The sequence below is a fragment of the Copidosoma floridanum genome, unplaced genomic scaffold (genome assembly GCF_036245765.1).
Source record: "Copidosoma floridanum isolate Cflo_tuat_1 unplaced genomic scaffold, Cflo_Japanese_pri ptg000030l, whole genome shotgun sequence".
In the NCBI taxonomy this organism is placed as follows: Eukaryota; Metazoa; Arthropoda; class Insecta; order Hymenoptera; family Encyrtidae; genus Copidosoma; species Copidosoma floridanum.
Window position 1 is genome coordinate 12,480,269 of NW_028321907.1, and position 12,208 is coordinate 12,492,476.

The window sequence follows — 12,208 nt, forward strand, 5'->3', positions numbered from 1 at the left end:
ATCTTTTACTCGAAAATTGACCTCCAAAAGTATAGACATTCTACTTAAATGGTTAAATAAAATCGACCATATGGCATATGGTACTACTTAGTAGTGATTATACTATAATTACATAAAATACTGCGTTTTGGTCATAAAATACAAATAAAATACTGCGTTTTGGTCATAAAATTGTGAATTTCACGCAGGTAAAAAACGTGAACTATTTTAAAAAATTAAGCGAATATATATTTAATAAAGACAAATAATGGTACATTTATAATATATATATTTATTTTTCATATGCATGATTTTATGTACAAAACAAAAACTTTATGTGAAGATTTCACTTAATTGAGTTCCAATTTGGCGACGTGAAAATTTTTGAGAATAAAATTTTGTTCGTTTCACGTTATAGAGTATGAATTCCACCTGTTAATTGAACTTTCCGATTTTTATACCTTTTAGATATATCACTTTCAATCTGGAAAAAAAAGAAGTAAAATTATTGTTTTGAGAATTCGCAGCAAATGCACGTGTTGAAACCTACTTCGGATTGCAGTTCTTTCGTTTTTTGCACAATCAATTTCAACATTGGCTGAAGATTAAGAGCCTGCTGTTTTATTTCCTCTTGCTTATTATGTGTCAACTTTTGCAATGACTCCATTTTCTCAACCAGCATTTGTTTCTGTTTTATATTTGATGCTAGGACATCGACGTACCTTAAAAAGAAACAAAATGAGCATTCATAAAGGAGTCAAATGATGTGAGCCATGAAAAAAACTTTGTATACCTGGGTGAGTGTTTAATATTATACAAGTGCTGTGCTTTGTTGTCAAGCATTTCCGATAGTACAACTTGAACATTGTCTAGCATATTTTGGGTGCTGTCTAGTGTTGCCATTTGAAGAAGAGACGACTCTTGCATGTTACTCATACTCAACAAGTTTTGAGTACTATCGCTTTTAAACTCGTACAATCTCAACTTTAGAAATGCTTCAAGCTTTGAAAAAAAAATTTTGTGCATCTGTCAAACTTATTTTTATTTTAAAAATATATTACTAATTGTCTAGTAAAAACGTACCTCCATTAACTGATCAACAAATTCAGTTCTAGTCTCTGGATTATCCAAAATCGTCCAAGCTTGCGATCCACTTGCATTTCCTCCGTCGTTCCCATCAGCCTCAACGACAATACCCGATTCTTCAAGTGCAATTTCAAAATTTATGTCATCAGCTGGCACGAAAACTTCATCATCTGCAATTCCACCCCAATCTATTGCACCTTCAGCATTTTCCAACTGAATGTCATCTCCAAAGTCAATTTGACCATCTAAATCTAAGTTGTTAAAATCTATGCCATCTACCTCTACAGGGCCAAAGTCGATCTAGAAAAAGTTAAAATATAATTTAAATTTTGCATCGGCTTATGTTCAATCGCTTAAGAGTTACGTACTGTATCATTTTGTTCATTATTTCCAACATCATCATCTACATTGAAATTCAAACTGGGTTCATTAATAGATAAGGGGGCCTCACCATAAGTCCATTCGTACGTCGTAGTATTTCCTTTTTCTTGAAAGACAAAATCATTTCATTTCACAAGTGTTTTAGCATATATTCTTTTACATGGATGAAATCAGTTCTCACCAATAAGATATTTGAGTAGCGGAACGCAACCTCCATTGTGCTTAGCACCAAGAGTGTATTCCACAAATGCATCATAAAATTCAACTACTTTATCGAGAGATTTTACGCTTCTTGCAATTTTGTCATAAATCTCTGGCAATTCAACTATTCTCTCGGTCAATTCTCTCTTAATTCTAACACCAGAAATACCCAGTTGTTTGCAAAGATTGTTGAATTCCGATTTTGCTATGTTCTCAGACTTTTTATAATCAGCTTTTTTCTTCCCAAGTTCCTGTGAAACAGTAAAATGGTTTGATTTACTACAAAATCAGAATAATATTACAACAAAAAATTAATTTACATTTTTGGTCTGTTCCAATTTTTGGATTAGTTTTTTAATGCCTGGAACTTCATAATTTATATTTCTTATAAGCATCTGTGCTGCTTCTGCAAGGTACACATTATCTTTTTCGTACAAGTGAACAATCTCTTGCCAGTCTTTCATCCTTTGGGAGCCATAGCGTCCAAACAAATTTTTAGTGTCGGCTTCGGTTTCTTTCAGTATCTCGACGATTTTCTTGCAATGAAAATAATTGATATCTAAAAGTTGATAAATCACATTTTTAATAGTAAATACTTTATGAAAACTTTAAAGTATAAACTGAACATACGCGTGCCAGAGAGCAATTGTGCAATTTCCTGGTGAGCAGGCATATCTTGTATGGCATTGTTGATTTTTTCTCGTATTTTTAACACATGCGTTTGCCAGTCTTTTTGACAGTGCCTTCTGTTTATTAGCCAATCCAACAGCTTACCACTATTTATATCAATCGGAATGTCTTGTTCCTACGTGAAAAACAAATTTTGAATCAACAAAACAAAAGTAATAAAAATGAGGGTACTTTTAAATATGTCCATAACAATATTTTATATTAAAAATTCGCTTGTTTATTTACTTTTACGATGTAAAGTTGAAATTAACGAATCATCATAAAAAAAGAAAAGTTTAATAAAACTCATACTGCGTTATAAACATTTTTTACCTCCATCTCTTATAGGAGTACTGCAATTTTGTAAAAAAACACGAAAAATGTTAATAAACTTGGCAACAATCCACTAAATCATCACAGCTGGCTGGCACACTCGAACACTCGTGACACGATTTTTGTTTGGAAACTGTTTTTACATGTAGCAGACACCTCTGCTCCAAAACATATCATATATTGAGGTTAGGTAGGTTAGGACTTACTTGCGAAGAGAAAAAGGAATGACATGCTGCGTGTCATGCACTGATGCACTACCGATACGCGGACTCATGCCTAATTAATTTTTACGAGTACTTGTGTAAAAATAATTGAATTAAAAAAACGAATCAATTTACTTTTGTGGCAAATACATTCACTTGGACTTGGAGAAAAAAGTTTTTAATGAATGATCATTTATAAGAAAGTAAGGATCAGTTGAAACAAGCGGATTCTTTAATGTATAGAACTGTACTTTAATTTTGTTTTATATTACATGTGTATGAAAAAATCACACAAGCATAAAAAGCCTCACATTCATATCTTTAATATTGGATCATATAATAATACAACTATGCAGTATTAAAGTTATAACCATTTAATTTAAAAACAAAATAAACACATCTAACTGATCTTCCATGTGTATTCAACACTTCACAATATGTAGTCTCTTTTTTTTTTGCTCCTTTTGTTCAACTCAAGTCCTCATTTTTTGAAATGAAATCGGAGCAAAGGGCTGATTGTATAATTCCCTTACAGAATAATCCTGTATCTTTGACTTGTGTCGCAAATTTACTTCAAAGGATAGTATGGTGTCTTCTTATCGGAGAAGAAATTCTTGAGGACCGTAACTTGAAGTATGCTGGAAACAACAATGGTCAGAGCTTCGGTGATGGACCACCACATTACACGTTCGTTTAGATCTTCAGCTCTCTTGCGGCTTTGAGCCTCCCTCAGTCGATGATGCGTCTGGTAATCAATAATAGAGTTGAGATTCTTATGAATCTCCTGGCTGGAAGTTTCCATCTGTAATAAAATAAAAATCATGAAGATGCCAATGTATAGATTGAAACAGTGACAAAGAACAAAAACACCGATTGAATGGTACATTAACAAACCTGAGTCATAACAGTAGCGTGCTCTCCAAGACCAGGCAGGGGTTGTTCTTCGCCAATATTGAAGTCCATGTAGACAAGCTTGTGCGAGAAGGTCGAGAATTCATTACTGAAGCATAGACCATAAACTCCAGACATGTTAGCGGTAAAGGTATGCGAGTCGTATTGCATCTTCATTTGCCTGTAGATGATTTCTCTGGTTGGTGACTCCAAAGACACATCTACATCGTATTGGCCTCCTGTCACGACCTAAACAAACACAATATTACTAGTACATCTGTTTGAATGAAAAGAAATCTGTCAGTGATATTATACTATTATAGGTACGCCAATAAGGCGCTGCCGGTAGGATTATATTACCTGAAACTCGATGGTGGCGGTGTCACCCTTTTGGATAACATCGTAGAAGCACTCCCGGGCATTATCGGGCAGCTCGAAGGTTAACTCGACTCCAGCAGCACGAAACACCAGCCCGGAAAACGAGAGTAGCAGCAGAAGCCAATCGCTCATACTGTGCATGCTTTATTTCCTCAATTATCTTCTCTAAAACAACACCTATATGTGAGAAATTACCTGTAAGATGTACAATTCGTCACTCGCGGCCGCGCTTATGTTAACATGAAAGGCTCTCGCGGATGCCTTTTCTTTTCTCAACGCGACGATGATTTTCTTGCGCGTCAGAAGAAAAGCTGTGCCACCAGACGATGACAACCACACAGCCGAGTTGACATTGCGCGCGATTACAACTAACGTGGCCAAAGATACGAGTACGTGTCGCCGCCGCTGCTACATACACGGTCCACCTATGCCTGCAAATTAATAACCCTGTTTTTATCGTCGTACAACAGGTAGTGTATATCGGGTGAATCGGGTCGTTCGCTAAAGAGGCCGTATTTTCATTAGGTTAATCCAGTTAGGTGCAATTAAATGTGTCATACCTATGTAATCAAGTATAGATCATAGGTATACATGCGTTATGTTTGTTTTTTAACTCACAATTATTTTTTCACTCGTCCAGGACAATCTGATAGGGATTATTACTCTGAAGTATACAAGAGTAATAGGGATCATTCTTTTGAATATGACAATTGGAGCTTGAAAGTTTTTTCTTGTCATTCACTCTTTCAAAAGTTATCTATGAATTATTCTTAAGCGGCGTTACCACCACGACCTACGTAAATTTACAGCCTCTGATTTTATCATTCTGGTAAAGAGAGCACGGTGTAAGATGTACGTGAAGTTATGTGTATCAATTAAAGTAATTAAAGTAATTACTACTAAGTAATGCCATATGGTCGATTTTATTTAACCATATAAATATTATCTATATTTTTGGAGGTCGACTTTTGGGTAAAAAATAGATTGTAAACTTGCCGCAAACAGCATAAGCAATGTCAACTTTTTATTTTATATCTACATTCAATCAATTATAAACCAGCCGCAACTAGTGTCATAGCTACAAAATAAAAGTTTAACATTGTTTGTGCTCTTTGCGGCAAGTTTTCAATTTATTTTTTACCTGAATATCGACCTCCTATATATTTACACTTTCGGGTAAAAGATAAATTAAAAAACTTGCCGCAAAGAGCACAGACGATGTTGAATTCTTATTTCATATCTATCATATTAGTTGCGGCTGGTTTATAATTAAATAAATAGCTCTAGAGCCTCAACTGCCTAAAGCCTCCTTCAGAATTTCAGGGGCCACTTTTGGCCAAAAAAATTTCGACCGCTAGATGGCGCTGATCCAAATACTTATTACTACTTATAGAAGAGCCATTTAGTCAATTATAAACTAGCCGCAACTGATTTAATAGATATAAAATAAAAAGTTGACATTGTTTTTTTCTGTTTGCGGCAAGTGTAAAATTGATCTTTTACCTGAAAATCGATCTCCAAAAGCATAGATACTCTACTTTATATTGTTTAATAAAATCGACCATAAGGCACTACTTAGTAGTGAATTAGTGATTACTTTAATTACTAAGTACACATAACTTGTATATCTTGCACCTTAGAGCATATACTACTGGAATGAGCATGCAAGCGGCTGAGAGGTCTGAGAGATCGTGAAGGTAGGGTCAGTCAACTGTCGGTACAGCAGGGCCAATATTTTTGTTGCTGTGCCGACGGTTGGCTGACTCGCTCGATTTGCAGGTCTCTCTCTTACCTCATGTCTACCGTCGGTACAGAAGGGTTTGCAACGCTAGATGGCGCTGACATACGATACATAAATGATGGGTGTTTTCCGCATTCCGCAATCGTCACCAGCAATAAATATATATAAGTAAAATAATATAGTGGGTTGCGCTCTACGCTACCGTCAGGTCAGTAAGTCAACTATATACCTTGAATTGAACTGGCGCTCTGTTTTGCTCTGTTCCGTATAATCTGGCCAGTTAAAATAGCAGACGACAGTCAACAGCGATGAAATCTTCACTTTTTTTCTCGACTTTCACGTCGTCTGCTGTTGTAACTGGCCAGATTACGGAATAAATTAGCGCCAGTTTAATTCAAGGTAAGTATAGTTGACTTACTGACCTGACAGTAACGTAGAGCGCAAATTTAAATTACTTGCTGGTGACGACGATTACGGAAAACACCTTAAGCGGCGTTACCACCACGACCTACGTCACTATGCAGCCTCTGATTTTATCATTCTGGTAAAGAGAGCACAGTGTAAGATGTACGTGAAGTTATGTGTAGTAATTAAAGTCATTACTACTAAGTAATGCCATATGGTCGATTTTATTAAACCATATGAATATCTATATTTTTGGAGGTAGACTTTTGGGTAAAAAATAGATTGTTAACTTGCCGCAAACAGCATAGATCACGTTAACTTTTTATTATCTATTTACAAAATTAGTTGCGGCTGGTTTATAATTGATTAAATGTCTCTAATATAAGAAGTAATAATTATTTGGATCAGCGCCATCTAGCGGTCTTTACTTTTTGGCCAAAAGTGGCTCCCAAAATTCTGAAACCGAGCTTTAGCGCGTAGAACCATTTAGTCAGTTATAAACCAGCCGCAACTCATGATGAAGCTATAAAATAAAAAAACAACGATACCTGTGTTTTTGGCGGCAAGTTAACAATCTATCTTTTACTCGAAAATTTATCTTTAAAAGTAAAAATACACAGGAGGTCAATTATTTGGTAGAAAATACATTGTTAACTTGCCGCCAAAAACACACGTGTCGTTATTTTTTTGTTTTATAGCTTTGTCATGAGTTGCGGCTGGTTTATAATTGACTAAATGGCTCAAATCCTGAATGCTCTGATTGAGAATTTTAGGAGCCACTTTTGGCCAAAAAATAAAGACCGCTAGATGGCGCTGATCCAAAATAATTATTGCTACTTGCAGTAAAGTCATTTTATTAATTATAAACCAGCCGCAACGAATTTTATAGATAGATAATAATAATTAAACATTTTTTGTGCTACTTGCGGCAAGTTTACAATTTATCTTTTACCTTAAAATCGACCTCCAAAACCATCAATATTCTACTTCTCTTATATGGCTCATAAAATCGACTATATTTACAAAATTACAATACTCTAGACCTTTTACCATTAACTAATGAAAGAACAGCCCTTCAACTTTATATTTCCAATAAACAGTTAACTTATATAATTGTACATGCAAAGATGTCTGCATTACTTACTGCAGGTATCATCTGCAGTGATCTAACTTACCTTGTGGGAAAACGAAACCAGAGCTTAGCTCTAACTGGTACAGATGGCGATACCTTTACTTCTAATTACGAAAATAGCGCGCGGAAAAACATGGTTTTCGCTGTTAGATCAAGTTTAATTTGAGTCACAGGAGAAAGGGATTATTTAATAAGTATGAAAAGTCAAGTGATTTCAAGTCCAAGGTGTAGGTACATAGTAAAATAACAATCGATGCTATTAATAAAACATTTGTGTGCGCATTGTACTTGTTACTAATTATCCTAAATTCTGGAAAATGGCGAGTCACTATTTAATTTCACAATTACTATGAAGCACACACACACACACACACACACGTTAATCACTAGGTTAAATTTTCACAATGAGAACTCGTGAATCTCGTAAAAACTAACAACGAAAATCCCTTCGTACACCTACTTGATTGGAGAGTATACTCCCTCTTTCGTGAACTAAATAAAAAAAAATAAAAAACCAATAAGAGAAACACTTGGTATTTCTGCTATTGTTTAATAATAAAACAAATTAATTTTGTGTTTGCTAATTAACTTTTCATACGTGCATGTTAGAGAGAGCGTGTTGAAGTCGGAAAAGAAAAACCAGATGAAAAGCCGGCTGGTCCACAAAGTTATAAAAAATTAAAAAATGTTTACTGTTAGCACCAGATTTACTACATATTTTTGATTCAAATTTACCTGAAAATCTACCGAGAATATTTCTTTAAAAACTGTATTGGGTAACAACATTTCAAAATGTCGAAATGTGACTGCAATGTCAAGCTATAATTTATACATTCGGCAGTATTTGAACTATTCGATGAAAAATTAAACGTGATACGTCTGGGTCAGAACAAAAATGAAAGGAGTAGGCACGCCAAAATACGTATAGGCATACAAGCTTTCAACCTGCTCGTTTGAATGGAAAAATCATCGATCGGCTGCCGATGGGTCCTGAGTCGCTTCATTAGGCCCATATCGAACGATTGACTCGTTTTCAAAGCGACGTCTAAAAATTCTATACCACCCCGGCATACTTATGAGAACCCACACGCGAAAGAAGAAGCTCATAACGTATATTGTTACAACATGCCACTGCGGTTCTGTACTTATGCGTATACGTACATTTCTACACGTACAGCCGATGCTCCGATTTTTTTACCAACGATGGTTGGAACAATGATTCGAGTGGTTGGAAAAATGTTCTTTCAATAATTTTACCCTAAAAGTGGCAGCTGTACGAACAACTGTATTGACAATCAGCCTCTAAAAGAAGTTGTTACTTCTCATATGCATAATATTCATCATGTTCTGTGTGGTCCTGATCCACAGGACACTCTAAAACGTGTTAAATTGAATATTTGTAAGTTATTTTTGAACGTACAAAGGTAATCGTAAAACATCATCGGTTGTATTGACATTGTTATACATGCCTCATTCTTAATTAAGCAGTTAAAATAAAATGAAGTTTCGATTGAAATATTGATAGCGTGGAAAAAAAACTTAGGAAGCCTCAACACATTATAATACTCTTACAATATTCTAGTGTATGCACAAGGTATAGAGACCTCGGTATACATTGTCTCCTTTCTTTCGTCCGAAAACTGACTAAAAAAAAAAAAAAAAAAAAAAAAAAAAAAAAAAAAAAAAAAAAACTAAAGAACTTTCGACAATTTTTATGGTCACCAGAGCCATGGGATACATACGTCCCTCTTGAAAACACCACAAGGTGAGCTACACGCGATAAAAAGATTGTCGAAACGCATGCTTGAGTAGAGAGAGAGAGAGAGAGAGAGAGAGAGCTCTTCCCCAAAGAACGATGGCAATCGAGGCGGAGGAGGAGGAGAAGGAGGGCTTTTGAAGTTATTCGGTTCGTTGGTGTAAAAAACTAAAAAATAGCAAACTTCATCGAAAGCGTGTGTAGAGAAGTTGGTGCAGGTATACCCAATGAGCTAAATCGTGCGAGGGCGAGGGGCTCCGGTTTTAAAGAGAGGAGAGAAAAAATCGTGCAGCAGATCTCCGGTATCAGAAAGAAACGGGCCGCCTCGAGCTACCGGGTAGGTCCGTCGCTATTGATGAAGACGACAACGTTGCTTACTTATTATATTGTACATGTATTTAGGTGGAAAGAAGTGGATGTATGTATGGTACGGACCGCAATGCTCCCGAGCTCTCGAGTTTCGGGGTCCTTTTCTGAGAAACGTCCCGAGAATGAAGTGGTGGTGGATTGCGTGAGCGCGTACTTCGACGACGGGCGAAGTTTCCGCTCTGGTTGTCGAGACGAGCGAGGCATGTGTGTACTTACATGCAATATTGTTCACGTTAGTCTGGCTGGGATGTGGTTCACTTGGCGACGATGAAGAGTCAATACCTACTTACGTGTGGTTTTTGTAACTATGAAGTTCAACGTTGAGGTTTTACTTGCCAGAAATTCCCACACGCCCTTTTCCCTCTTGTTCGTTGCGTGCTGCGCTGTAACAAACATTTTGCTAAATATTTTCGTCTTTTGCACTGTTTTCACGTGTCAATTGATATAATTTATGAGAAGCGCTTTGGATTGAACGAAGTTGCAACGCGTCTGTGACTCCCATTTGAGATATTTTTCAGAACTGCATTGAAAATTAGTCGAGCACATGCGAACTTGAGCTTATGAATATGCATTTTATACGTTAGGTATATTTTCTTGTGGTAACATTAATATTTAACTACGGAATGTCATATCAGGAAACATATGTATCCATTCAATCATTACGGTGCTGTTCGATTTTCTTATTAAAATTAGTGAAAGATACAAACAAAGACCTTGATTTGCAAAAAAGTGATTTTTTTAATATACTTTTTTTTCACATCTATCGAAATATTGTAGCATATATTATTTTACATCAGAATTAGCATTATACGAAATATTTTGTGCAACAAACCAAATTGAAGGTAAAGAAAATGAAAATAAAATACATTCGTAGAATGTCAAGATTTAAAACAGTAAAATGAAATTATTGAGTTGTGGTAATATCATATATTATGGACAAATGTAACTCCATTTAAGCGACGAAAGCATATTGAGAGAGTGTGCTCCAGTAGGGATAAAAAAAAAGCTTGTAGGTAATGTTGAGGCATGAATATGAATTTAAAACATTTGAAGATCGTAAATCAAGTGTATTTTTCGGATAAACAGTTGCAAACATTGTTATAAATTCATTTTAAAAATCATTGAAGTGACCAACATCAATAAAACACAGTTGCGTTGATTAAGATAAAAAAAAAGCTGGCATATGATTAGATTAATCGCTCCATGCGCGTGTGCGTGTGTTTGACTCCGTACGCCATCGGCATTCCAAAGAGTTCGCACAAGGTGCACCTTGAATAACATTCCTCGAACCATTGCTCGTATATACAAATATACACAATACTCACTATAATACTTATCCGGGGCTCGCGTGAAATTTTGCTTGCTGGTGTTTTGTGTAAACTGATATACCTATAACCTCGCCTATAACGCAACGCGACACAAACATATTATTGTATAACTACTGTCGTATCTTTACGGCAAACTTTGACTTTCAATTCTGCGATTAATACACGTACTTTTCATGATCCGGCTTTAAGTTTTTCTAATTTGGCTGTAATGTAATCTGACAGAAAGTACTAAAGTTGTTAATTACATGTTTTATCCTGTAGTAAAATAAAATACACGTTTTCTCTCATATGATTTATCTTTTTTTTTTTTACAGCTGTGCATGACCACATACCTGTGTTTAGCAGCTCAAAATACAGTAAAACTGTGGTGCATTTATCCTTGTTGTATATAGATTCTACGAGAAATAAAAAATCCATAGCTTCCAAATTAAAGTCAAATTGATTTCAAATAATAGTACAGTATAATCTGGGAAATACTTGGGATTCATCGAAAAACAAGTAAGTATTACTTCTACAACGAATTAAAAAAAAAAAAAAAATGAGTAAAATGAAAAAAAAAACTAACAAATTGTATATCGATATCTGAGTTCAGGAAATTATGTTATTATGTCGTTGAGATGTATACCTTATTCAATTAGTAGTTTTACCATCTGCAGCAACTTACAATTATTTGACGATCAAAAACCTTCACCTTAACGTGCATGCGATAGTTTTTCCTAGAAAACAAACAATCCACAATGCACGTGACACCTTTTAAACTCATATTAACTCAAAAACGTATTATATAAGCATTATTTTTTCACTTGGTGGCTTTTGCGATTTATGATTACACTAATGTATATATATATATATATATATATATATATATACACGTTATTTAGGTGTATATATATAAAAATCCTATAAATTTATACGCGCGTGCCCGATCGCATAAATCTTGCAGAGGGTTGGTTTGTGTATATAATATTATTTCTGTTTCTCTCCATCTTTCGTTTGCAATATTTATGTTGCTTCCATTGACACATACACACATGTATGTGGATATTTTTTGAAGTGAGAGAGAGAGAGAAAGAGTGCACACACGTGCATCGATAGCAGGACGCTCCCATCGCCCCCATGGGAAGATCGACGCCACATGTGTGCACCTATTGTTCAGCAATGAGCCCAGCACCCAAGTCTCGCGGAATTTCGAGGGTAAAAGGGGGGGGGAGATGGACCTCTATATAGAAATGCGTGGCAAAGACCCGTGGACACAATCATTTTGATGCCATTTTTCTTTAGTGGACTTTTCTCTTTGGGTGATACGAAGCCATGTTGGTTTATGGGTATCTAGTACGGTGTACGTACGAATGGGAC

At 35.5% G+C, this 12,208-nt stretch overlaps 3 protein-coding genes across 4 annotated transcripts in view; 1 reads left to right on the forward strand and 2 right to left on the reverse strand.

Annotated features, from left to right (window-relative positions):
* Window positions 1–290: 290 nt before the first annotated feature.
* LOC106643919 (CDK5RAP3 protein homolog) lies at window positions 291–2,845 on the reverse strand. 2 transcript variants are annotated; one of them, XM_014359251.2, is made up of 9 exons: window positions 2,650–2,845; window positions 2,278–2,452; window positions 1,968–2,206; window positions 1,628–1,898; window positions 1,434–1,552; window positions 1,063–1,365; window positions 773–981; window positions 530–701; window positions 291–463 (listed from the first exon to the last, which is right to left on the reverse strand). In XM_014359251.2, exons 1-9 carry the CDS (start codon window positions 2,653–2,655, stop codon window positions 392–394), a joined length of 1,566 nt encoding a protein of 521 aa, XP_014214737.2. In that variant the 5' UTR covers window positions 2,656–2,845; the 3' UTR covers window positions 291–391. The 2 variants fall into 2 exon arrangements, with proteins under 2 accessions (XP_014214737.2, XP_089452693.1); XM_089596567.1 differs by lacking the exon at window positions 2,650–2,845 and adding an exon at window positions 2,563–2,646.
* Window positions 2,846–3,115: 270 nt separating this feature from the next.
* Window positions 3,116–4,818, reverse strand: LOC106643913 (transmembrane emp24 domain-containing protein 7). Its single transcript, XM_089596638.1, has 4 exons — window positions 4,740–4,818; window positions 4,104–4,552; window positions 3,747–3,992; window positions 3,116–3,654 (listed from the first exon to the last, which is right to left on the reverse strand). The coding sequence occupies exons 2-4, from the start codon at window positions 4,260–4,262 to the stop codon at window positions 3,421–3,423; spliced, it is 639 nt and encodes a 212-aa protein (XP_089452764.1). The 5' UTR covers window positions 4,263–4,552; window positions 4,740–4,818; the 3' UTR covers window positions 3,116–3,420.
* A 1,409-nt stretch (window positions 4,819–6,227) lies between these two features.
* The window catches only part of LOC106643686 (tRNA (guanine(10)-N(2))-methyltransferase TRMT11), a 183,927-nt gene continuing 177,946 nt past the window's right edge, over window positions 6,228–12,208 (forward strand). The window contains exon 1 of the mRNA XM_089596175.1: window positions 6,228–6,261. The gene's annotated coding sequence lies outside the window, so the exon portion shown is untranslated. The remainder of the gene's footprint in view (window positions 6,262–12,208) is intronic.

Bases quoted from the DNA above. Each gene is read 5' to 3' on its own strand.
- LOC106643913 (XM_089596638.1), bottom strand. From the start codon at position 4,262: ATGCACAGTATGAGCGATTGGCTTCTGCTGCTACTCTCGTTTTCCGGG. The intron at 3,993-4,103 runs GTAATATAATCC...GTGTTTGTTTAG, and splicing joins CCGCCACCATCGAGTTTCAG to GTCGTGACAGGAGGCCAATA. The intron at 3,655-3,746 runs GTTTGTTAATGT...ATTTTATTACAG, and splicing joins ACGCTACTGTTATGACTCAG to ATGGAAACTTCCAGCCAGGA.
- LOC106643919 (XM_014359251.2), bottom strand. The intron at 1,366-1,433 runs GTACGTAACTCT...AACTTTTTCTAG, and splicing joins ATAATGAACAAAATGATACA to ATCGACTTTGGCCCTGTAGA. The intron at 464-529 runs GTAGGTTTCAAC...TTTTTTTTCCAG, and splicing joins CGAAAGAACTGCAATCCGAA to ATTGAAAGTGATATATCTAA.